This window comes from Melospiza melodia, chromosome 10, assembly GCF_035770615.1.
Source record: "Melospiza melodia melodia isolate bMelMel2 chromosome 10, bMelMel2.pri, whole genome shotgun sequence".
NCBI lineage: Eukaryota > Metazoa > Chordata > Aves > Passeriformes > Passerellidae > Melospiza > Melospiza melodia.
This window is the reverse complement of record NC_086203.1, coordinates 21,308,281-21,334,547: the sequence shown is the minus strand read 5'-3', so window position 1 is coordinate 21,334,547 and position 26,267 is coordinate 21,308,281. Positions and strand designations below refer to the sequence as shown.

Sequence of the window (26,267 nt, the reverse complement as noted above, 5' to 3'; positions counted from 1 at the left end):
GGGGTTTAATTGAGAAAAGCAGTAAAGCGAGGTTTGCCAAACATCTATTTTGGGTAAAAATATTTAAGGCCCACATTTTTACCAACGTAATCCTTTTTACGTCAGTGAAGTTACACTAATGCAGAGTTTGGCCCTGATGTATTTGTACAAATATAGTATCTAGGATTTTGATGAGTACGTATTCATGCATTATTCATTGAGACAATGTGGAGAGGAAGAATGAGGTCTGTGCATGAGAGCAGAACCGTGAGCATCCCCAGTTCCTTCGATGGTCCCCAGCAGGATGAAGGAGCACCTGTAGGGTCATCCCTGTGCTGCTGCCTGGCCAGGACTTGTTGAGACTGAATGTCCCCTTCGAAGGGACTGATTTATGTTTGCCAGGCTGTGGGATGTGTTACTGGCAATTCTGAAGAAATGCAGATGGAGGATATTTTTGTGAGTTTAAATTGAGCTGGATTTGAAAAGAGATGAGATTGCATCTTGGTTCTGCCACAGACCTTTTGTTTGAGCCTCTGTGCCTCTGTTTCCCCATAAAATGAGAATAATACTTCATTTTCCCTGCAGGACAGTGAGGCCTGCTGTGGGGAGCAGGAAGGGTGTGCTGTCCCATGTGCCCTCACAAAAGGGTGCACAGACCTGTTGTCACAGGACTGCATTCTATATCCCAGGCTACACCTTCCCAGGAAATCTGGAAAAAGGGAAAACTGCATTTGGAAAACCACTGATTGAGCAGCAAAACTGAGTGCTGCTGCAGCTGGCCCCACTGTGAGCTTCCTCTGCAGGAGCTGAGCATAGATCCTGATCCATACCAAGTATTGCAGAACTACAGTGTGTTTGTGTATGTATATACCTATACATAAATTATTACGTGTGTTTGTATGAAGAACTAGTGATGTCTGCAGTAACAATGGGGTGTGTGTGTGGGACACACATCCAGCATGGTGGAAATACCCCCAGGCAGGAAAGGGGCAGGTGTGGGGCAGGAGAGAGGGCATGGGGCTCCTCACATCTCCCGAGGGACTCTCTTATCTCCAGATGTCCAGAGGCTTGCACCCTTACCGACTCTCACAGCGGTTTGGGTCGGAAGGGATATTACCAGGCCACCCAGTCCAACTCCCTGCAAGGAGCAGTGACATTTTCAACCCGATCAAATTGCTCAGAGTCCTATCCAACCTGACCCGGAGCATTTCCAGGGATGGAGCATCAACTGGCTCTCCGAGCAACCTGCTCCGGTGTTCCATCACCCTCACACGGACTCGCAGCCCCCCGTGTTTCAGTTCAGCCCGTTCCCCCCGTCCCGTGAGGCAGGCCCCTCCGGGCGCTCCGGGGCCCGCAGCACCGCCCCGGGGCCGAGCGCGGCTCCCATTGAGGCCGGGCCCGGGCCGGCCCCCGCCGCCGCGGGGCCAATGGGGGCGGCGGACGCGGTCGAGCCTCTCCCCGGCCTCCCCCGCGGCGGCCGGGCTCCCGTCATGTGAGGGGGATATAGTACTACGGGAGCGGGGCCGCGCTCCGCAGCCGCGCACCCGCCTCCCGGGGGAGCTGCGCCCGCCTCCCGCCGCCGCTCCGCGCTCCCGGCCGCTCCTGCCTCCGCGGGCTGCTGCTCGGGGCTTGCTTGGGTCTATTCCCGCGGGTTTATTGTGCGTGTGTGCCTTTTAAAATTTTTCATTTTTTAAAATTATTATTTCTATAATTTTTTTTCTTCCCTAATTTTTTTTTTTTTTTTTTTTTTTTTTTTTTTTTTTTTTTTTTTGTGGCTTGGTTGTGTTGTTTGGGTTTTTTCCCCCACCTCGTTCTCGTTGTTGTTGTTGTTGTTGTTGTTGCGTTCTTCTGGTCGCCCGTGGCCTTTGCTGCCCCCCGGCTCGCAGAGGAGTTCAGGTAAGGGCTGATGTGGGCGCGGGGGCCGCGTCCCGCCGGCGGTGCCTCCGCGGCTCGGCGGGGCCGGGGCTGTGTCCCTGCTGCCGGCAGATGGAATTCCATCCCGCCGGGGCACCGGCCAGGGCTGGGGGCTGTTTGCGGGCTGCAGCGGTGCCGTGCCACGGAGTGACAGGCAGAGAGGGGGGGCGTTCAGTCCCGATCGTCGCGACCACGCTGCGAGGGGAGAGAGGCCCCCCAAAGCCTCCTGAAAAGGGATGGAAGGAATAAACAATACATAAATAATTTTTTGAAACTCTCAACAGACGGAACAAACAAAAAAATCACGATTAAAAAAACCCCAAACAAACATGCTTTGCAGCCATGGAAGCCTGGCTGTGCTGTGCTGGAGTGGCAATTCCGTGTGTGTGTCCCGCACCCCTTTCCCTGCCCAGCGTTATTGCGGGGTGCGCTCCGCCGGGGCCGCTGCCTGTGCCCGCTGCAGGTGAAACGTTTCCTCCTGTGGAAGCCAAAGTTTGGGGCTGCAGCGGGACAGTTTTCAGAGAAGAACGCTTTGGGAATGTTTCTGCAGCTTCCCAGGAGCGACGGGTTTGGGAAAAACAAGCCTGATCACCCCGCTGTGTCCGGGGAGCAGCACAGCCACCTTGCGGAGGAGATGAGAGCAAATGGGTTTACTCCTGGCTCACGGCTTCTTTTTATTATTATTTTTATTATTTTTTTTCTCCTCCTTTGCATTTCTCTTTTAATTTCTTAGAAGCTCTGGGCCTGCTTCCTTTTCTTGTTTATGGCTCTGTCTGTGGAGCAGAAGTCAGCCTGAGCAGATTTAGAACAAGAGAAAACCCTGAAGAGATTAGTCTTAAACTAGAAAAAGCTGTGGCAGTAAATGTAGGAAATGACTGTCATATATGCTGTGTGATCAATTGTGCTGGGCTGACTGTCCAGAAATGACAGGCTGGGAAACACATCCCCGTGTTTCAGCAAGTTCCAAGCACTTTACATTTTAATGTTGCTCTGCATCAAAATATGTCTTCTCTGGTTTGCTTTTTGTCATTATTTTTTTTTTTAGCTGGCAATTAGATGGTCAGGTTTTAAACAGAACAACATGTTTTTGGCAGAAAGGACATCATAACAACCCAGGGAACTCGTAAAAAAAAGTTGGAGACGGTGGTGCTGCTGAACAGCTGCTGTATTTCACTCCAGGAGAAGCTATTTGCAGTGACTGCAGTCGGACTATAGGTGCTTACATTTCTAACATGTTTTCAGCGTTCCTAGAGATAAAAGTGTGTTGTGGAAACAGCATCATTAGTTTTCATGGCCTTCATAGCCCCGGCTTTTTTTGGTTTTGTTTTCTAATCTTCTGTTTTTGGCCGTGTCTTCAGGCAAAGTAAGGATAAAAGTATTTTGGTTGTTAGCCTGGCCTTTAGGAAAAAAATATAGCCAGGGCCCGATCCTGCATTCCAGGCATTCTCTAAAATCTTCTTGGCTGTTCTGCAAGTTTTGAGAGCACACAGAAAGCAGAACTGGCCCGTAATGTGCCTGGATCTATTTGGCTCTGACAGTCCTCTCTTAAAAAGCCTCTGGTTACATCGAGTGACATTGTTCCTTGTCAAAAGAGATGGGAAGCAAGCCTGCTGGCTGTTTTCTGCTGAGGTAACCGGGCCACAGCAATTGTTAGGGGTTCATTATTGGTTTTTTTCTCCCTCATTTAAGTCCTAATTCAAATTGCAGTTTAGTTCTATTCCCAGGGAAATATATTGATATTTTGATAGTGGCTTCCCAGCTCTTCCAAGCATTTAAAGAAATCTTGAACATTTTAAGTTGTTTTTTTTTTTTTTAACAAGAAGTTCACCAACTGCTTTTGGTGCACGCAGAGCATGCCAGCTTTTCTTAGAAAAGCACGTGTTGCAGTCCAGATTTCCCTCACAGCCCTATTCTTCAGAAGTTTAGGCTGGAATAATACAGACATTAGAGGAAGAATCAGAAACCACCTGAGGGCAAGTCTTCCTTTCTGCCCTGTGTTTCTCAAGGCAGTCACCAGTTTTTGGTGCAAGATAGAAACAATCAGCTTGGGTGAATTCTTACCAGATGCCAATACCAATTTGTCAGAAGCAGATGGTGCTTTCTGTTTCAAAACTGGAATAACTCAGCTATGGGACTTCTGCTGGGGGAGCTTTCCAGCAATATAGAGAGTAAAAAAAAAAAGTGTGTTAGAAATAGTTCAGTTCTTCTGACTCTTTGCTTTTACTATAGGACATGATTATAGGCTAAGGTCACCAAACAGAGCCACTAACCTCTGTTTGAACTTCCTCGTGTTCAGCACATGTAGGTATTTCATTATTGGTTCAGAGGCACAGCTGACTGACGGGGGACACAGACCAGGAAAATGTGCAATCTTCCTTTTAGTCTTTATTTCAACCTGTCCCTGTTTCCTCCATGTGTCTGTGAAGGAGGAAGACAAGTCTTTAAGAAATGTGGCTTCCCCCCTCTCCTTCCTGGGAAATATTAATAGATGTTGCCAACGGGACAGAGCTCTTTAAGGGTGTTGTGTAAAATACCTCGCTTTGTGTTCACTGCAGCACTGAGCATACAAACACCTTTTGATTTTTCTCCAGAGAAGGAAAGACAGGGCAAATTTTGGAGATTTTGGAGGCAGCAAAGATGCTCTGCAACAGCAGTAACAACCATCCCCTCGTCTGCACAAAACTGGGAGCTATTGACTATTCATGGAAAAGCGTCCGCAGCGGCAGAGCCTGTGGAAAATGACAGCGTGTAACAAGATTGACTGGCATTTCCTTCACGCTGGGTCACATGCCTGCTAATTCACACACACACACTGGCTCATAGGCTGATCGAATGACTGCTATCTCTGCACTGCACATACCTTCCACAGAAAGAGTTGTTTTATTATGCACATGTACAGCTCTGTTTCCAATCAGTCACCTTGAGCGAGTGACTGAGGGCCAGTGTTGGCTCCATCCTGAGCTCTCTGCCTTTGCTCTCTAAGGGGCACAATCTCCATCCGTAAGCAATTTCTGTTCTTTTCCCTCAAAGAGGTGGGGAATAAAATCATACATAGATGTCCCTCCTGCCTCCCCCTCCCCAGTGGCCTTTCTAGGAAGTTTGCTTGTTTTAAATGGTGAAGTGTGGGACAAGTGAGGCTGTCAAGTGGGCACCAGGATGGCTGTGCTGGCCCGGGTGGGGTTTTTGCTCTTGTGGGTTTGTAGCGGGATTAGGGCTCATGGAACCCGGGATTTGCGGGATGCTGCTCGTGGTTTGTAGCGGGATTGGGGCTCATGGGCTCACGGAACCCGGGATTTGCGGGATGCTGCAGGTTGGGATGCTGCTCATGGTTTGTAGCAGGATTAAGGCTCATGAACCCGGGATTTGCGGGATGCTGCTCATGGTTTGCAGCGGGATTAGGGCTCATGGAACCCAGGATCCTGCAGGTTGGGATGCCGCTCATGGTGTGCAGCGGGATTGGGGCTCATGGAACCCAGGATCCTGCAGGTTGGGATGCCGCTCATGGTGTGCAGCGGGATTGGGGCTCACGGAAGCCGGGATTTGCGGGATGCTGCCGGCCGGGATGCCATGCAGCCCTCCCGGTGCAGCAGCTGGCTCGGGGCTCAGCCCCTGCTGCGCAGAGAGAGGAGCGCAGTGAAAGCAGCCACCAGCTGGCAGGCAGGGCATGGCAATTAGCTCAGTGCCAGCCTTATTAAGGACAGTGCAGGTGATGATGACGTTGGCACACTGATTCATTACATCTGGAGGGGAAAATCCACCTAGTAAATGCTGAAGCACAGTAAATATTTTTGGCTCCTGCCAGATTGATCCTTTCATTATGCTGAACAGCCTATATTTGTAGAACTGAGGAAGTTAAAAATAAGGTTGGTGGAAAGCTACAAGATAGGAAAAGGATTTGCATTTTATGGTCACCAGCAATAAACATTTTTTATTTGTTTCTTTTTGGTGGTAAAAATTTCAACACTTTATTTTTTCTTTCCCATTCCCTTCTTTGGCTCTGGATTTCACTCTAGGTGAAAGCTTGTTATTTATTTTCTCTTGCTGGTAATATTCTATAAGGGAGCTGTAAATCTGGAGCACGGTTGGGAAATGATTTCTGACAGCATTCTTTTGCAAATATGTGGTGCAATCCTGCAAAACGCTTCAGCCCTGACAGTCCTCAGGGGGTGGTGCAGACCTATCAAAGCTTGTAGCAGCCTGTGTACCCAGGGAGGCTGGATGCTCTGTACTTTCCTGTGGGCTAGAGGGCTTTATGCGTTTCAGTTCATGGAGATAAATTATTAAACCAACTTCTGACTGTTGCTGTTTTGTTTTTTCCTGCATTTAGGCTCTCACCTGAACTTTGGCTGCCTGGTATATGCTGTTTGGATATCCTTAAGAGATCATCCAGGAATGGTGGATCACTTGCTGCCTACTGATGAATCCTTTTCATCAACAAGGTCTTCTCTTGGATACTTTGGGGACATGACAGCTGGCGTGAGGTCCTACCAAATGCTGCCCTCTCCCCTGTCAGAAGATGACAGTGACTCGTCCAGCTTTTGTTCTTGTTCCAGCCCTGACTCCCAGGTCCTCAGCTCCAGCTATGGAAGCACATCCAGTGCAGAAAGTCAGGACAGTATCTTAGACTATTTATTGTCCCAGGCTTCTTTGGGGAACACCACCACTGCATCATGGTGGGACAAAAGGAGACTTCAGCCAATAGTGAAAGAGGAGTACTTTAGGTTGCCTGAATTTCCCGTGGATATGGAAGACTCAGGACCATTTCAGCCCACGCTTGAGGAGATTGAGGAATTTTTGGAGGAGAATATGGACTTGGAGCTCAAAGAAAGACCTAAAAGCGAGACCAAGGACTTGAGAGCTTGCAGCCAGGTTTCTGTTGCTTCGCTGCAGCAAAAAGACCATATGTTACCCAGTACTAGTTTAAAAGAGAGTAAAAATGAGCAGTTGACTAGCTCAACGGAAGGTGGCCAAGCTTCAAATGGAGGAGTGACCCTGGAGAATGGAATACCAGTTATGCTCCAAATTCAGCCTGTGCAGATCAAACAGGAGTCCAACACCAGCCCCACGTCCCAAGGACCAGCACAGGAGAACATTAAAATTGCACAGCTCCTTGTCAACATCCAAGGACAGACATTTGCCCTTGTGCCTCAGATAGTTCAGTCGTCCAATTTGAACTTGTCCTCTAAATTTGTCCGCATTGCTCCCGTCCCCATCGCCGCCAAGCCAATTGGGCCAGGGGGCATGATCCAGGGGCAGACGGGAATCATCATGGGTCAGAAATTTCAAAAGAACCCTGCAGCTGAACTCATTAAAATGCATAAATGTTCTTTTCCTGGCTGCACCAAGATGTACACGAAAAGCAGCCATTTGAAAGCCCACCTGAGGAGGCACACAGGAGAAAAGCCCTTTGCGTGCACGTGGCCGGGCTGTGGATGGAGGTCAGTATTGGGGTCCAGCTCTGTCCCCCTTCCCTTTCTTGCTCACTTGACCTCACTTGCTGAGCAAGTAGGTTTGCACTCTGATTTATAAACTGTTTCTGTTGCCAGAACTTGTTTGGTTGGTTTGACAATGAAGACCTTTTTTCTTCCTGTTTGGTAACGCAGGGGTTCTGATAAATTAAATAGCACAGCTTCACCTGCTGGCACCAGCAGCTTTAGTGTCTTAAAACAAGTAAAAGCAGTCCATCTTAATCTGTATTTCATTCTGGAGGGTCAGGTGAAGCTTGTTACCGCAGGTAAGACCTGGTGTTTGCATTGGTGTGGTTGCAGCACCAGCTGAGGCTGAGTGAGCTGAATGGTTTAGGGCAGAATTGCTGTGCACAGCCCTGTGTGGGACTAAATGTGGCCAGTGAAAGGCTGTGATAAGCAAGTATGGTTAAAAGCAGTATTCTGTGCATTTTCATAGAAAATGCACTCCATCCCACTCCTTCTTAAAATGCTGGCAGCGACACTCTGGCATACTCTGAGTTTTATTCTCTGTCTTGATTCAGAAAAATGCGTGGGTGCCACTCAAAGTTGCAAAAAAGCTGTCAGATGTAACAACATAACCAGAAGGCTGAGGTGGAGTTAAGGATTGCTTGAATGAAAGATTGCAGGTTTGATTGAGAAAATGTTTGGCAGAAGGATTTTTAAAAACATTTTATTTTATTTTTAATATGAATTGAAAAAATTTAGTCTTTTTTAAAAGTATCAGCTTTTTATTTTAAGGAAGCTTTGACAAGTGCCTTCCTCCCTCTTTCCAGTTGGCTTTATTACTGGCTTGCCTGCTGGCAAGTGCTAATGTACAGCACCACAAATGATGATGGGAGAAAATATAATCTTAACTGCCTTGTGTTAAATTAAATTGAATTTCTTGCAAATAATGTGCTGCAGAGCTTCAGTGAGCAATGTCTAATGAGAAAATGGGTTGTGATCATGGGCAACAGATGAGGTAAAAAGTAACAGGAGAATGTTGTGTAAAAATGCAAGTATGTGAGACATGCAGCAGTTAGAGATGGCTGGATTGGTTTGAGGGAAAAGGTCACAGTGGAGCTGAACCCTCTGTTCTCCAGCTGGACCAGGCTGAAGTTTGTTTCTCAGAAGGGCTGGGGGATCAGATTATGGTGGCTCTACAAACTGGTGGTGATTTGTCTCCTTTTGTCCTGGTGGCACCTCTCGTGGGCTGTTTGTTGCTCAGGGTACCCTCTCACCAAAGCTGCATTTTTCAGCTGTTTGGTCCCAGAAACTGTGGGCTGGGTGCTCCCAACCTGCAGGAGGTACTTGCTGCTTTTTATTTGGCTGCCAGAGTGTGTGTGCACAGGCAGCAGATGTGGGTGTCATGCTGGCTTTTCTTGCATGTGAGCACAGCTCTCCTTTTTGTGACAAATGTGTGTGGCAGTGAGGGTTTGTCTAATCCAAACTGAGCTTTGTACCAACGCTCCCAGGGACTGGTGTGGCTCAGGATCAGGAGCCTGAAGCATTGCCTGTGGGTGACCTTCTCCAGCTCTGTCTTATCACAAAGCTGGTGTTCCCCAAGATACAAAACCAAGGGGAACGTTTAGGAAAAATAGTAAGTGATAAAGGTTGATTAAATTTGCAACAGGTGCCTCTCTTCTCGAAATGTGGCAAATGATTTGCTGCCTTGGCTGGAGGGTCAAAAGAAGTGCAGGTCCCACAGTCTGGAGCACCCTGAACTTTCAGCCACCACAACTTTTTAAAGAGGAGCCCAACAGGAAGGAGGAATTAATCATAATGAAGAACATGTGTCTTGTCCACAAACAGCTGCTGCAAAGGGCTTTTCAAACTCTTGTGCTGTTTGTCTTGTGGAATTTCACAGCCTGGGCTGCAATCTCAATCCCCAAAACCCCCAAACTTTGGAAGGGCTCTGCTGCAAGAGGAGAAGTTTATAGCCAGCAGGAGAGGCGTCCTGTGCTCACAGCAATCCTTAGCACCAGCCTGAGATTGCTGCACATCCCCTGCATGCTGCTCCACATCAAAGGCCAGAACCAACTGAGCATTGAATTACCCAGTTCCCTTTCATCAATAAACCATGTTTACCTTTGCAGAAGTTCAGTGAGAACTGTGACTTAAGTCTCACATGACTTAAGTCCACTGCATCTGGCCACTCTGTTTGCTCCCAGGTCTACATAATCTCAAATGAATTTAAGCACTAAAACACTGCTGGACTCTGCTTTCCCCCTTTTTCCCTGCATTCTTGTGCTTGTGTATTTATTTTTTCACTGAAGACACTTAAGAGCTGATCTCACTGGAGACAGTAATTTCAAAACCAAAACAGAGTGTTGCCTAGCACAAAGTGCCTGAGCTCAGTGGGAGGGTTAAAGGTTCCTCAAGCTCTCTGTACACGATGTTTTAAATACACCAGGGTTGGAGTGTGTACCCAGCAAGCCCTTAGGATGGCTGGAGACCCCTAGCACCTCCCTGATGGAGGCTGAGCCCTGCTTGCTTGTGCCCTTCCTAGGCACAGGGCTGTTTTAGGCAGTCTGTAGAGTGGCGCTCACTGGCAGTGGCCAGGGACCCTTTGTGCTCCCTGGGATGGGTCAGGGCACTGATCTGCGTCGTGCCACCTCCTACCTTTGGCACCCCAGGTTAGCACTGCTCAGGCCAGAGAGCTGAGCAGCAGCTGTGTTATGGCACAGGGTAGGAGAAGCTCCTGCTTCCCTCCCTGGCACAGCACTGTGCAAAGCTGCAGCTGCTGCAAGGCTGGGGCTGAGGCCATGGCCTTTAAATGCCCCACTGCATCTTCTGGCTGGTGACAGCAGGGGCCACAAGCTCTGCCTGGCTTGGCAGGGAGGGTTTAAAGGCTTGTTAACATGTGGCCAGAGTGTGCTTGGGCAGTGCCACACATGGGGCAGGGCAGGCATCTTGCATTGGCTTTTCTTGCTGCTGCTGTGCAAGGGGATGGCAGGTGCTCAGGAGCTGTGCTGGTTCCGTGCAGGAAAGCTCTGGGGATGGGCAGGAAGGATCTGTCTAGAGGCTTACTCCCCTGTGGAGGAGAGGTACAGCCTGAGTTGGCCTCAGTGGCTGGTGGCCATGGCAGGGACCAGGAGTACCAGGCTGAAGCTATTGACCTTTCTTGCCCCATGAGCCACATAGGGATGTCCCCATGTGTCTTGGAGACGCAGGTTATGTCCTACACATCAGGGAGCTCTAGGACTTTTCTTCAAGTGAAAGATGTAGTTACAGTCCCTTGGGGTCCTGCCAGATAGAAGGATGAAGAAGGCTCTTTTTGTTGCTGTGGGATTTCCCAGATCCCTTCACTTGTCTTTTGAAGGAGGAATCCTTCTGGAAATGGCAGTGACAGAATAGTGAGGTATTCCTTGGGGCTTCCTTTTTTTTTTTTTTTTTTTTTTTTCCTTTTGAATTTTGCATTCCACAGTGGATTATTTTCACTTTCTTTGGGTTGATCCCAGTGCCAGAGTGTGTTGCAGATATTTCACTGCAGAGCCAGACCGCCAGATCCTCCCAGCTTCCTCGTCCTAACCTTTGCGTTGTTTTTTTGTAAACACACAGACAGCTTGAGGTTTATTTCTGTGGGCTCTGTAAGTTGATCTTTCCGTCACTGCTGGGGAACAGTGTTGCAACATTCCTGCCTCTTCAGCTAAGGACATGGTTATGAGGCAGAGTGTATTTTTATCGGATGAACTCATCCAAGCTCAATCCTGACATGTGCCTCTTTCTCCCCCACCGTCCGTGCAATTCCCCTCAAAATGCACTTGTGAGGCTCTTGTGCAGGATTAGCCAAGTGCTACTGCACTTCTGTTCCAGATGGTGACCTTAATGGCCAAGGACATAGGACAGGACAACCCAGACACATCTGGTTTTGCTTCTTTGAGGTCTGTATACAAGAGGATGGCTCTTTGCAAAAGTGCTTTTGCTCTTTTCCCTGGATGTGGCACAGCTCTGTTCCTTGTCCAACACTCAGTCTGCACAGGCAGCATCCTACACTCTCCAGGCCCACTCACCCATAGCCCTACCAGAGCATCCCTACAGGGATCTGGCCCTGGGACTAGCTCACTGCTTAGGACTTGGGGGAAATCCCTGACCCTGCTGCTCCTGGGTCCAGAATGTGGTTTTGGGAAGCTGTGGCTGAAAGGACCAGGGGTGTTAGAGAAAGCAAACATGCAGTTAGAAGGTGTGGAGAGAAACTTCTGTCATGGCCCTTCAGGTGGACAGTTCCATAACAGCTGCCTCTTTATCACGGAGAATTTGACTCTTTCACCATGAGGATACCAGAGCAAGGAAAGGAAGAAAAGCAAGTGAACAGGTGAAAGAATCTCCCTTAGAAATGCCCCAGGGAGAGATGCCCACACCATACCTTACCCATGGTGAGTGCCTGGATCAGTTTTCCAGGGGCTGAGTGCTCTTTGGGGAGCATGACCAGTCTGAAGAGCTGCAGCAACGGAGGAAACCATTACCAGCTTTCCCAGTGCCTATGCCATGGTCCTCAACTGTTGGCGGGAGATCAGAGCTAATTAAAACCTTTATGTGGAAACTTACTTTTCTTGCATGAGGGATTTATTCATAGGAGCCCAGCAGTCCTGGTTTCTCCCTTTCATAAAAATAGCGAATTCGCTCTGTTGGTGATGTGATATTTTGCTCCAGAAGGGCACATTTTTCTACATGTTCTTTCCCTGGTTTGTTCAGCTAGTGCCCATGACTTCACTTATTTATTGTAAATAAACAGCTGATACCATTTCTTGCAAGCTCTCTTTCTATGCTGCTCTTTGTTACTGCTCTGGCAACAAAACCCTTAATTGCCCTTTGTCAGGCAGCAAATTTTTTGTACCCATCTGGACAGGGCTGTTTTAGTGTGACATTGTTAATTAACCCTCTGTCTCCTAGTCATGTCCAAAGTGGAAATAGAGCCAGCCCTGCTCTTAAGGCCAAAGGATCAGCTCATTTGGGTTCCATAAAGCCTGTGGGATTCGTGGTGGCTATTTTGGATTTTTCTCTGGAGAGAAGGTGGAAAATATCTAAATTTCAAAGGATTATGGAATACAGTTTTGGTAATTAAAGGCTCATTCTTGATTTAATTTACCCATGCTAACTATGCAAATAACTATGCAAATGGCCATTGGGGCCCACCTGAATTTCAGCTGTTGGGATGCAGAGCATCTCTGGTGCTATTAATGGCTCTTTATTTAGCCTGCAGGAGCACACATAGAAGCCAATTTTTCATCTGGATCTAAATAAGTCATGTTGTTTCTGGGTAGCTCTGGCTGGATTTATCTCGAATCCCTCTCAAACTGGGTGCACTTAGGGGGTGTGCTTGTTTTAGTGGGAGCTTGAAACAGACCTCACCTGCAGGACAGTGGTGGTTATTTCTGCTTGAGGAGTCTGTGCTTGGATTTGCAGGACAGAGATGGTGGGGGTGGCTTTGGAGGGGACTGCAGGGGGATGGAGAGCAGCACTGTTTTTGTCAAGCTGTACCCATGCCGTGGGGTCCAGGACAAGGCTGGTACCAATGCTGCCTCTGTGCATTGCTGTGAGTCCAGGGCTGGTAGCTTTGTGTTTCCATCATTGCTGGGACCAGCCCAGCCCTGCTGTGTGTCCCTTTCACCTCCTGGAGTCTCCCTGTGACCTGGGGGGATGTTTTTTACCTCGCTGTGCGACACTTGGCACACCAAACCCCCATTTCTCTGACGAGGCCTCTCCTCTCTTGCAGGTTCTCCAGGTCAGACGAGCTGTCCCGGCACAGGCGCTCCCACTCGGGGGTGAAGCCCTACCAGTGTCCAGTGTGTGAGAAGAAGTTTGCTCGCAGCGACCACTTGTCCAAGCACGTCAAGGTGCACCGGTTCCCGCGCAGCAGCCGCTCCGTGCGCGCCGTGAACTGACGGCTCCTGCCCTGCCTGCCCGCCGGCCGTGCCCAGAGCCACCACAGCACTTTGCTCACCACCACCTTCCTAGGGATAATTTATTTGTCTCCACAGAACAGTCCATGCTGTTACTTGATACCACCGTGTTTGAGTGCCCCCATGTCCTTCAAAGATGATTGGAGAATGAAGCTCTTTTTGGGTCAGGGGAGCGGGGCGCTTCTTCCTTTTTTTTTTTTTTTTTTTTGTTTTCTTTTAAGGATATTATTTTCCTTTCCTTCTATCTGTCTCTCCTTTGCTGCTGCTTCTTTTGGAAATTATAGTGTTTTATTTTTAGCTGTTTTCTGCTGCACAGGAAAATGTAAAAGTTGCTTGCTGCTAGTTAATTATAGCCCTGGCATTCCTGAGGGCTTTGCTCATGTACAGGCCACTCATTGTGAGTTTTTATTAAGCTGGTCTATTTGTCCAGTTTGGAAACAGCAAATTCCTTTTGAAATGAAAACAACTCCTTTGTTTTTGGGTCGCCTGAGCCAAGGATTTGTAGGGGCTGGCCATAGGAGGAGGAACAGTGGGAGTTGGGGATAGGGGGAGACAGGGCTTGGAGAGCACTGGAATGTGCCTCCATGCATCTCTGATTTTCCCAGCTCACATTTACCTTTCCCTTGGCTAGGTTATATATAAATATTTATGTATACATATTCATACATACATACATATATATATATATATTTAAGGAAAGACACATCCCAAGCAAATCCAGAAGCTCAGGCTGGATGGAATGGCTTGGAGTGAAGCCTCTGGAACTGTGTGTGTGCTTCTGTCCCGTGCTGCCGAGGGGTGCAAGGATGCCCAGGCTCCAAAGGACACTGCTTTCCTTTGAGGCTGGTTTGTAGCATCCACTGCCTTTAGCAGAAGAGCTGTTGTCTGCCCACGAGGCAGCACAAAGGTGTTTGTGAGAGCCTCTGAGCTCTGTTCTGTCTCTGCCCCTGCCCTCTCGTGTGACCTGGGGTGAGAAAGCAGAGCCCCAGCCCTGGGGGTGCCTGGTGAGCACTGGGCTCACCATCACAGCATCCCCACACCCACTGAGAGTCAGGGCCTGGCTGGCTGGAGCTCAGTGTCTGTGTGCAGGCAGGGTCTGCAGGATGTGCCTGTGCCCAGAGAGAGTGGAGGGAACCCCGAGCTGGTGGGACAGTGCTGTGAGCCCGAGGTCTGGGAGTGATCCTCAGTGCCAATCCTCTTCCTCCCAACAGCCATGTCAGAGCTCCGTGCAGCTGGGGTGGGCACATGGGTGAGAACAGCAGCCAAAAGAAACAAATTTGTGTGATAGCTGGCTAAGAAGGGAATTTAAGCAAATAATCAGATGGTAGCAGGCAAGTGATTTTATTTGTGTTTCTTCTTGTTTTGTTTTTCCTTTTGAACTCTGGCGATTGTACGAAGCTTTAGAAGAAAATAGGATTCAGTAATTAGGGATGATTTTACAATGGATGTTGCATTTCCTTTCCATTCGCAGACGGCATCTGTTTGTCTTTTCTGTTGGCAAAATGGGAAGGAGGAAAGTGTGATCCTAGAGCTAGGCAGAGCAGGAGCCCATGCTGTGTGAGAGCAGCAGGTCTGGCTAAAGTGAATGCATTCCTTTTGTCCTCTAGAAATTAATATAAATGAACTATCATCTATTGACTGGTTTATATCACATCCTATGAATGTATGTAAATAAAACTGTACATAGATGCGTATCTATATAAAATATCTTTTAATAACGTATCAAATTTGTGTAAATTGGAAACAAAAATACCTATAAAGCCAGTGTACATAAGTTACAATTCTGTATATTTTCTTTTGTTCTTCATAAAAATATATTTACTTTGACAATAAAATGAAAATGGAAATTTTAAATCCCTCCTTGAAATTATTATTCATTAATTTCCTTTATAGCCAGCTCTGAAATTTTGATTCACCTGGACGTAACTTTTCAGGTGCTGTGTAACAGGGAGAGGATGGATCAGTTCTGAAGTTTTCCTCAGTTTTTCTCATCTCAGAAAGTTCTTGGAAGGCGTGAGATGTCTGAGTTGTCTCTCTTCACTGGAGCCCTCACGCCTTGCCTGGCAGCCACGCTGGGACACAAACGCCTTCCATGGCTCCTGACTGCTCTGGAACAGCTCTACAGGTGCAGTAAAACGGTGGTTAATGAGGTAGAGCAAGCAGGCTTTGAAGGAATTCCAGCTTTAGTGATTAGTGTGGAGGAGGAAGGGCTTCAAGGTCTGCTTCAGACTGACGGTGACGCACTGTGTGACCCAAGACAAAGGACTCCATTGCCTGTTCTGCACGTCCCTTTCTTGTAAAAGGGGGATAATAACACATGACAATGGTACTGTGGGACTTAATTTGCCTTTGTGTGATCCCTGGATGGAAGGAGCAAGCAATGAGGCCAGTAGTCACAGGATTAGATTGTTAAAGGAAGGCCCAGCATGATGGTCTTGGTGCCAGGGCACCTCAGTTGGCTCTGCTACAAATCCCACACCTGGCAGAGAGATGTGAAGGAGCTGTGCTAGGAAGGATTGCCTCAGGCCTGAGGAGAAGACGCCCTGTTCTGCAAAAGCCATTGCTTCCATTTGTAACAACAGGGGCATGAACACCATGCTCTCGTGACCTGCAAGCTGGGACATGCCTTGCACTGTGCTTCTGCTTGCTTTGGCCTCTGCTGGAAGAAGAAAGCAGGAACATGACTGGTGTTAAAGTCACTTCTGAGTCTCCATGGGAGCAATGGTGCAGTGGGTCCTGATCTTCTCCCAGCAAGAATCATTGTGACACTAACAGGCACTGAGGGATTGAAGTCTCTCCCTGAAGAACAGCCACCAAAAAGTGCCAGCTGATGAGCCAGGGCTCTCCAGACCCCAGATTATTTTTCCCAGAGAATCCTTTTGAGTGTGGCAAGAGGACCAAGGGATGAGGCAGACTAAGTTCTGTGCAATCCAGGTTGTTGTTACCTCCTGAGGTGTAGCTTGAAGACCAGAGTGCTCAGGACAGTGGTTTTAAGTTTTAATTAGCAAGCCTGCACCAAGAGGATCTGCAATTCCCTTCTGTTCTCACCCTATCCACTTCATCCATTAAACCAGCTGCTTTTTTATAACCAGCATCTCAGTCTCTTCCCCATCTCACCTGGAGTTCTGATATTGCTGTAAAGTTGGGCAATTCACCCTGAAGGCCTTTGGGGCAGAAGATGCTATTTTTCTGCAAGAGGTAATACTTAAATCTGAAGTGGAATAATGCAAAATGCTTACTGTTGGAGCACAGCAGGGCAGAAATTTAAGTTTTGTTTTAGCCTGTAATATTTTCCATGAAATGTGTATTCTCTCTCTCTTTTCCGTTCTCTCTTGTCTGTTTTAAGTATGGGTTTTGAGTGTGAATTGTGTGGGTTTTTCTAGTTAATACCTAAGGAAATGTAAGCTTATGTAAAAGTTGCAATATTTTGCTGAAAAGAGCAGGGCCATGTTTGCTGTGAAAGCAGAGTTTGTTTTTCTTGAAATGACTGACATTTCCAGAGTTTTGTCCCAAAAAAGCAGAAATTTCCAAGAGAGATTTTGATGTTTGTTTTATGTGGAATTACTGGCCTGGCTGGGCTTTGTGGATTTATGAGAAAAACGTGGCCCTGCCTTAAGCCTGACTTAATCCACCTGAAGATAAACATATATTTGAGTGTTTTGATGCCACAAATGGATAAGTTGCCCCAGCTTCAGCAGCTCTGCATGGCAAAGCACAGTTATACACATGCCTAAGTCTCATTGACTTCAAACATCTGTAATTTGGTTTCTGAGGTGTTTGCAGTGGTACAGCCTTCACAAAGTGATCGTGATCTGGTTCCTGATGCTTGTCAGAACTTTGTGTGTTTTTGAAAGGTTTGTAGTTCCTCTGTAGAACCGGTGGTGAAGGAGTAGTCTTGGGACAGGTAAGGAGCTGTCAGCTGGGGAGGTTGTACTCAAGGTAAGGACTTAGCAGGAGGAATGGGAGTAAAGTGATCTTTCTGAAGGGTGACCTGACTTCTGTGACCTGTGGCTAAACATAGAGCAGTGCAGTGATGAGTCTGAGACCACAGAACAGCACAGAGGGGAAATGGGAGCGGAACCAAGATGTCCTAAACCTCCTTTGCCCCAGACAGTGGCACAGACCACATGCCAGCGACACACAGGAGGCACAGAGTCACAGCACACGTGAGACATCAGATAAGCAAAGAAGGATAAGGACAGGACATAGGTAAAGTCAGGTTGCACTGATAATGTGTGCTTTTGGAAAGGACGCCAAGGGGAGAGGAACGAGGTCCTGCTTGCTGGGGTGGCACATGTGGGAGTCACCAAGGTAAAGCTCCCTAGGAAGAGTTCTGCCCCCTGACCTGTGTGATGTGGGGGCTTTTCACCCTGGTGGTTTTGAGGAGAGCTGCACCCCCGTGGAAAGCAAACCAGCCTGTGGAGCAGAGTGTTTTGATGGAAGGCAGCAACTCTGGCAAGTCCCTGGGGTGTGCTTGAGTTTAGATCCTGTGATATTTGCAACAGTCTTCTGCTTCCCACCCTCCCTGGGGGTTGTTTTCACTGAAGTCCTTGTGCCAGGAGCCTTCTCCTTGTCTAAATGGCCACTATGCATTTAATCCAAACAGCCAGGTGACTCGAGCACAAAGGCAGTGGCAGTAATCCAGAGTTAATGATTACCCTGGGCCCCTTGGGTTATGTAAGCCTGGATGTGCTGTACTGGGCTGGGACCTGCCCTCCCCATCTGGGAGAAATACCAAGGGCCTGCCAACACACATAGAAAGCTCTTTGGAGCCAGCTGGGATTTTCCTTTTGACAGCACCTATGAAACCCGTTATTCACTCAGTTCAGCTATTGCCATGCCATGCTTGCTTGTTATACAGAGACGTTGCTCTTAAAGAATGAGTTGTGCTAAGCTCCCACTGGCTTCAGCACAAGCCAAAGGCAGCGACTGCCATGGCTTATCCAGGGGAAAAATTTCCCAGCTAAGGCAGGAACTGCAAATCCCAACAGGTCCTTGGCTTCCCTTGCTCATTCCTGCTGGGACATTTGTGTTTTTGTGGCTCTTAATCTCTTGTTCCATGGGTTTTAGTTTTGTTCTTGCCTATTTTTTGGGGGGTTGTGGGAGGGGTGGGAGTTGTTTGAAGGTATGTGATGTGTGAAAAAAGGTAATGAAGAATATTCAAAGGGTTGAGGCATAATGCTTCTTCTGGTTAAATCATCCAGATCATGAAGTTTGCAGCTCCTCAGTGCTCAGTGTTTCACAGGTCTAAGCTTTCATCTGCTCTGCCAGATCAGTGCAGGTCTTCCTCCAGCTGGAGCAGGAGCACATCCTTCATCTCTTGCCAGGTTCCCTACTATGCTCTACTTCTCTGGTAGTTTTGTGGTTAGGCTGGCTCAAAGCACATGTAAGTACTTGATCTCCTAAAGAGATAAGGCTGGAGGAACCTCAGATCTTGGAGAGTCTATTGCAGAGAGCTCTCATCAGCTCACTCATCCTGCCTGTGGAGCGTGTGTTCCTTGGCCAGCATCTCACTGAGCCCCTGACTGCTGTTTAATCACCCTGAAGAGTAGAACAACATCTGACAGTGCTAGGCCATCATGACAAGAGGGCATCTCTGCCCAAGCACAGCAAGACAAGGTTCTAGGTGGAGTGGGAGTGAAATACAGGAGTGACAACGGACTATGGGGAAAGCCAGCTCTTCTCTTGCTCACACTGGTGTGCATCTGGAAACCCTTGCCCTGTTCGTGCTGGGTTCAAAAGCATCCTGAAAGGGAGAGAAAATAGAGGTGAATGTGTCCTATGGTTTTCTGTGAGGGAGCTGAGGAAGGAAAACAGAAGATGGAGCAAGCTATGGCGTAAGAGGCACTGTTCTGTCTTTTCCAGTAAAAAGAGAGCCATGGGCTCTTTTTGCAGAATGGGCTCTGCTGGCAGCCAGTGTCAGAGCTGTGCACTGCTCTGGGGCAACAACAGCTTCACATCAGGAGGTCTAGTGAATGATAATCAGAGGGTTGTGCCTTGGACCCTTGGCAGTCACAAAGAGAAGGGTTTGGGATTGCTCGCTCTCGGTCCCTCAGGTCCCTTCCTTGTATGATTCTGCTTTTCTCCTGAATCTGTAGCTGATTCCTGGAGTGGACTCTAGGGGATTCTTGGCACTTTCCAAAGCAGAAATATTATTTATCCTTATAAATCAGGAACCTCCATAAGCAGTCCAAGGCATTTAGTAGAAAGATCTACCCAGGAATTGTTTTGCTTGTGGCTGAGGGTGGAGTCCAGAAGCCCACAAAAGGAGAAGTAAAAAGAATTACTGTTATGTATCTAAAAAAGATTCTGGCATCTGCTTTTCCTACTGAGTCCAGTGGGCCCCAGCATAAGCCCTGCTAGTTATTCCAACATTTTGGTTGCAAATACAGGAATTGGGCTATTGGGCTGAAAAGCATCCAGGCATTTAAAAGCACACCTTCCATAAGGGAGTGACGTGAGTATTTGAGTTTGGCTGCTGACTGCTGACTTTTTCTGAGAAGTCTATAAACAGCAGCCAGGTAGTCTCTCACTTTTTGTTTCTCTGGTGTGTGTTGTTTTTCCATGGACAACATGTTCTGGACCTCAGAGAGTTGGCTGGAGCACGATTCATTCAGCTCCTGCGTCCCTGGTGGCAGATAATGCATCAGGGAGGGCAAAGGGCTTGGAAATTTCGTCGTGTCAGAGCAGTGATGCTGCAGCCAGCATGGCTGCAATCACACCAGGCTGTGCTGACGGTGGCAGTGCTGGAGCAAGCAGCCCTATGGACCCCTGTCCGTGCTGGGCTCAGCTCCCCTGTGCTGGTTCTGGGCTCTGGCTGGGGCCCTGTGTCCCCATGGAGCTGGGAAGGGTGTGTGAGCATCCAGGGACAGGGATGAGATGGGCATCCTCTTGCTCTGGTGAGAGCTCTGCCTTGGCTGGTGTAGGAATGGCCCTGGTGTGGGCTCCCACTGCTGGAAGGGGCAGATGCTCCTGGGCAGGTCCCCTGTGGCTGGAAGGGGAGCTCAGGGTGATGAGCCATCTGTCCCCTCTCAGAAAACCAAGTTAGTTACAGCTGACAAGTTTGCTGGTGGACTCTCCCAGTTGCTCCTTAGGCATTAATGGCACAACTGGAGGGTGTTCATTTACCTGTCACACAGGACCTTTAGTCTCCTTGCAGGGTGTTGGTATTCCAACAGCTGATAAATAAACACACATTAGTAAGGCATTGGGTGGATTTTGTTTGGTGCTCAAGCTCCAATTGCCCTTGCTCCAGCATGGGCTCCTGAGGAATAACCCCTCACTCAGTGTCCCTGGCGGATAAAACAGGCTTGAGATCAGTAATAGCCATGAAAGTTTAATGTGAATCAATCTCTGTCATGCCTAAAGGAAAGATTACCAAATTAGAATTGGTCCTGATGACTTCATGCAAGTTACCTGATAGCCTGTGACTGATCCCTGATGGGTGGAAGACCATGAATCCAGGAAGAGCTGGAGCTACCCTCCTTGCTTTGCTTCTGCATTTCCATGTCAATCTCATTGAATCAAATTAGCTGCTCTAAATGAACAATGGTATTTGGCAGCTCTCTAGCATCTTCCAGCTGGGGAAGCTGAACACACTTCCCAGTGGGAAATTAAGCCTTTCCTGAAAGTGACAGTTGTCACTTTCACTGTGCAAAGTCAGAAAAAGTATTTAAATTATTTGACCAATAGTCCTTGGGGAGCTGTTGAGGAAGTCCAAATGTACCAGTTCCTCCTCAGACCCAGACATCAACCACAGCTCAATGATTTGGAGTGATTTGGAGCCATCTGCACACTGATGTATACGTGCACACTGGGGAAGAGGTGGGGATGCTTTGTAGCCCTCTGGATAGGCTTAAGACTTGCATGAGGTGAAATCAAGGAATGAGAAACATATTTGTTTTGCTGATGCAGCAGGAGTGATGCTGGTGCAGGGGTGGCCCTTGCAGCTTCTGCAGGACCTGGGGAGCAGAAGGGGAGAAACTTGGCTGTATCTGCTTGTGACTTTTGAGTCATTGCAACGGCCCTCAGTGACCTTTGCAAGATGGGTCATGTTCTTCATCTTCTGTGGAAGTTTGTGGGCTCCCACAGCAAGTAGCAAGAAATTCAGCTCAGGTTTTTTTCTTGCCTTTATCACCCCATGAAGCACTTCCATGGTGCTGAAGCTGTCACCCTTTTGGTGAGGAGATTGATTAGTACCCTCAGAGGTTTCCTTGCACTAAAATTCAACCTGCACCTTCCACCACCTTCCTAAACATCTACCCACCATCTTTCCTCCTTAACTTTGATACTTTCAGCTTGCTGTTCTCAAACACATTTGTTCTAAAAAAAATCACCTGCTGATGCACGAGCTGTTATCTATTAACCCAAACATTTTAGATTGCATAAGAGTGCATTTAGAGTGCATAAGATAGTACAGAACTACTCCAATGTAATCTATGTTGTTTATCCTGCTCTTTTATTCAACTTCTGGAACTAGATAATTTGTGTGGGAATTAATAAACTATACTCCTTGTTGTGATAAGTTCTAATTATTGCTTTCCAGGCAGTTTGTTTGATCAACAAATAACCAGTCACTAGAGTGATATGCTGTTGGCAGAGAGACATTTCTACCTTGTAGTGACTGAGGAGGTGTTTGTAACCCACAGGGAAGCCTTGCAAGCAGGGTCTCTGCTGTACATTTGCAAAGCTAATAGCCTGACTCAGCTGGCAGTCTAACAAGGACTTATAAAGCCCATTTGGGGCTGTTGAGAAAAGAAATAAATTCTTTCTCATTAGGAAAAAAAATGAAAGTGTTCATCAGAAGAGCAAGGGAGGCAGGAGAGACAGCAGGACTGGCAGTGTGGTGCCAGGCAGGATGCTGGCTGTGCTGCTTTGTTGGTCCCTCACTGAGACGATGAGACACCCACACCTGCCCTTGTTGGGTGGTTTGAGGTGCTGCTCCTTCTTCCTCCTTTTCTTTCACTGAGGCTCCCCCCTGTGAAATGTAGAAGTTTTGATTTTGTCAGAAGGGTTCTGCGACCGAGCTAATGTTAAAGAAAAATAAAGTTTCTAGTGTAAAGCATGGCAGACAGCTGGGGGTTTATTTAAGTGAAATGCTGTTTGGGGACTTGTTGTGGCCACACAACTGTGCAGAGACAATGAGGAGTGGAATCTTCTCTAAGTTTGTCCTTGAAGGCTCCTCATGAAGCCATAGCTAAGACTGTGTTAGCAAAGAGAAAAATTCTGGAGAGAGGAGATGTTTAAATATTCAAGGTGATATTCCTGGTCATTCCTAAGCTCAGCCATTCTCTGCCATGCTTTGCTGTGTTTGCTCAGCTGTAGTGCTGGGGCAATGCAGAGACATTTGCTACACTAATTTTTCATATGGACACAAAGACAGAGATGGATAGACCTCCTTGCTAAAGGTGGAACAGCAGCTTTTGATGTCCTGCCTCATGTTTAATGTGGGATCCTGACAAGCAGCAGCAAATGGATTTGGAGCCTCTCCTGTTCAGGCTCTGGCTGCAGAGGGCCACACAAAAAGAGCTCTGACCCAGGAGAGGCCTCATGTCTGTCAGAGCAGGCAAAAGCCCCACAGAATTTGTCAGAGCCATGGCTTCATGCTCAGTTTGCCCTGAGACAGCCCTCCCTGCCCAGGGCTGAGGACTCTCCTTGCTGGGCTGACCTGGGAGCTCACCTGGGCCTGGGTTTAATCAGAGATCTTGGCTGAGGAGCTCAGGTGAGGGGTGGAGGCTAGAGAGGGAATTTGGGTGTAGAAACCTTCAGGAAGTGATCAAGGAGGGAGACTACAACAAGGAGGAGCTGGCCTGTGTGAGAGGTGAGAGGCCTTGAGGAATGAACCTTCAGCAGGTACTCTGTGAGCAGGGCTGAGATTGATGTGGTTGAACCTTTGGGGTTTTTTGAGAAAATGTGTTCCATTCAGGTGTGGAAGGGGCTTGAGGCTGGTGGATAGAGCCTGTTTGCTGGTGTTTGAGCCCAGGCAGTGATGGATTGTGCTTGGCTGGCAGGAAGTCGTGGTGCTCCCTCAGTGAGGTGCTTGAGCTCAGTCCTGTTTGTGTTTGGCTCTGCCCAAGGGTGTAGGACAGGGCCCTGGCTCAGCTCAGGTGGCAGAGCCCAGGCTGTGCCAAAAGTCATGACTCAGGGGATCATGCTCCTTTCTGGACCTGTTCTCATTTTTCTTCTCCTGGCACACAGGAGGGCTTCCTCCTTCTCCAGTGTATTTTCTTCTTCTCTGGATTAAGGAGGCTGTGCTCTGAACCACAAAGACCAGCACACAGGCTGTTTGTTGTGAGGCAAGGAGGAGCAAACACAGCTTTGCCTCTGAGCTAGCGAGTTTCCTAGTACAGGGCACGGTCCAGATTTTTCCACGTGTGGGCTTGAGCCCAGACATCACCCTGACAACATGTGAGAGCATAAATACAAACAAAAATAATTTCCAGATGAGGGATGTATGCAATATTTTCTTTTACTGGCATTTATGCTTGCTTATTTGGCTGGGGTTGACAAGCAACTCTGCTTGTTGCAACAGGGCAGCAGGAGGATGCTCCAAACTGTGAAAGTGCCTCCTCAGCTCTGTGTGCATCCCCAGAGAGATCCAAAACCCAGAAACCTTGGGGAGGCTCTGTGCAATGTTCAGAGGGAGGAACCAGAGGGTCCAGGAACCAGCAAGAATGGTCTTGTCAAAGCAAAAGCTTTTGTGGGACCCTGATTGACCCATAACCGTTCAGGAGCTCTTCTATCTCATCTGTGCTTCTTGTCTGGCTGCGCTGTGTGAGAACCCCTCCTTGTGGTGTGTCCTCATGGATCTGGGGAGGATTCCATCCTCAGGAAGTGAAAGCAGTACCTCAGGAAGGGAGGTTTTGCATTTTATATTCTTTCACTTGTGAATAACACAAATGGGTTGTTCAAGGGGATTTTATTGCTGGGAGAATCCCTAAGCAGCCAGGTCTCAGGGGGATAAGGATTTGTTTGGGTTCAATGCCCAGCATCTCTCAGGATTTCTGATGGGGGAAGAAAAACCAGGGGCTGTAGCCCCTTGTTTTACTAAGGCACCAACTTCTTCCCCTCTGCTTTGTGTGGCTTTCCCATGGGCTGCCTGGTCTGTTTCTGATGCCCCTGAAGCTGGGGTACAAAAGCCAAATCTCAAGCTTCTTTTATACCAGAAGATGAAACCATGGCCTCTCACACGGGTGTGTAAATATTCCCATAGATAATGCAGAAAGTTGCTGCTCCAAGCAGTGCAGTCAGGATGCCCAGACATGATGCAGCCCTTTGAGGGTCCTGGTATATCTAGGCACTGAATTTCTTTCCAGCTTATCCCCAGGGCACCATTAGGAAAGACAATAATGACAGCAACATTAAAATTGGTGAGTGGAAAGCAGGGCTGATTTGTGCTGGCTGCCCTTACAGCTATGTCTCCTTTTCTTTTTTTCTTTTTTTTAAATTTTTCTTTTCTTTTCTCTCTCTGGAAAAATCAGTCTTGAATGTAGCTTCAATATATTACAATAGTCAGCCATTGATGTTGCTGCTTTGAGGCTGTAGAGCTACCAATTCTAAAAATAACTAAATAAATCACTCAAATGAGGCAGCAAGCAAATAGATTTGCCTGCCTGTTTATTAATAAACACATGCACATGAACCTATATTTCTATATTAGAACATGGCTCTGCCTTTCCTCTGGGTATAAAAAGAAAAACACCTGGCAAAGGGCGAGGGCAGTAAGGCAAGCACAAAGTTTCCACAGTAAACATATTTGTGTTTGCTGAGCAAGTGTTGCCCTAGGAAGGCAGCGAGGGCAGCAGCTCCTGCTGCCTTGCAGAGCCTCAGATTACCAAGCACAGGGAGAGAGATGAGTCCCTGACAGCTGCAGATGTGCAGGGATCTGCAGTGGGATCACACAGGGCAGCACTTCAGAGATGGGACAGGCAAGAAACCCTCCTCCATGCTGACTGTACCTGTGTGAATTCCAAATGCATTTCCTCCTTGAGGTGTGCAGCTTGGAGAAAGTAGCCACGAGATACCACCACCAAAGCTCACCTTTGCTGTTGTGCTTTGTTTTGTGGGGGATTTTACATCATTATTTTATTTATTTTGGTTTTGGGGGGCTGTTCCTTGGGAAGGCTCAGAGCATGCCTTACCCTTGCAGAAATATCTCTGCTGACTTACAGAGCACAAATTTCACAGCCTTAGACAAAGGTGATTCAAGCAAACCTCTCCTGGTTGGTTTCATGGTCATTTGTGTCAAAGCTGAACATGGGGGTAAAGGATGAAGGAGACCCAGGAGGAAGCTGAGGGAAGGAGTGTGCCCAAGGCATGCCAGGCCCTGGCAGAGGCTGTCTGGGAAGGGAAGATCAGGGTCTCATGATGACAAGTACCATTCCTGTGCTCTGAACTCAGGGTGGCTGAAAGAACTCCAAGTGGATGAATCCATCACCATGGCTCCTGTTCTTCCTTCCCATTCCTGTTTGCAAGCTGTGGTGTGCCACCCTGGCACCACGCTGCTATTTCTGCTCCATCACAGGGTCAGCTAAAACATGCTGAACAAGGGGCAGTAGGATCAAAAATAGTGAAGCAAGGAACTGTCTAACTGGGACACGCTGAGATGTGTGGGTGGGTGTCTCAGGTCTGTCTACACTGCTTTCTAGCTCTGCAAGAGACCCAACAGTTTAATTAAGGATGATGCCTCTTTAGAATGAAACAGATAGTCTTGCACTAGATTGAGACCTAGCCTCCCACCCCACTGCCTGCAGCTGTCCTGGTGCAAAGGCAATGTCAGGTTAAAGCCTGAAAATGGAGCCCAGGACAGGCAGTTACACCTGGACTGGGCTCCTTCAACTTATTTATAAAGCTTTGGGTCCTCCCACTCCATCACCAGTGGCAATAAAGGTTGTGAAGCTGATGGGTAACATAATCAGCTTCACAGCTTTACTTGAAGGGTGATTTTGCTGACCATTAATGTGCAAACCTGAATGTTGCATTTATTTGTGTGGTCTCCACTCCGGATTTGACACCTAGGGGAAGG

The 26,267-nt window shown here is 47.9% G+C and overlaps 1 protein-coding gene across 2 annotated transcripts; it reads left to right on the top strand.

Moving 5' to 3' along the window:
- The first annotated feature begins 1,719 nt into the window (after window positions 1–1,719).
- KLF15 (KLF transcription factor 15) lies at window positions 1,720–15,097 on the top strand. 2 transcript variants are annotated; one of them, XM_063164792.1, is made up of 3 exons: window positions 1,720–1,875; window positions 6,221–7,331; window positions 13,057–15,097. In XM_063164792.1, the coding sequence occupies exons 2-3, from the start codon at window positions 6,286–6,288 to the stop codon at window positions 13,223–13,225; spliced, it is 1,215 nt and encodes a 404-aa protein (XP_063020862.1). In that variant the 5' UTR covers window positions 1,720–1,875; window positions 6,221–6,285; the 3' UTR covers window positions 13,226–15,097. The 2 variants fall into 2 exon arrangements, with proteins under 2 accessions (XP_063020862.1, XP_063020861.1); XM_063164791.1 differs by lacking the exon at window positions 1,720–1,875 and adding an exon at window positions 4,335–4,893.
- Window positions 15,098–26,267: the final 11,170 nt, after the last annotated feature.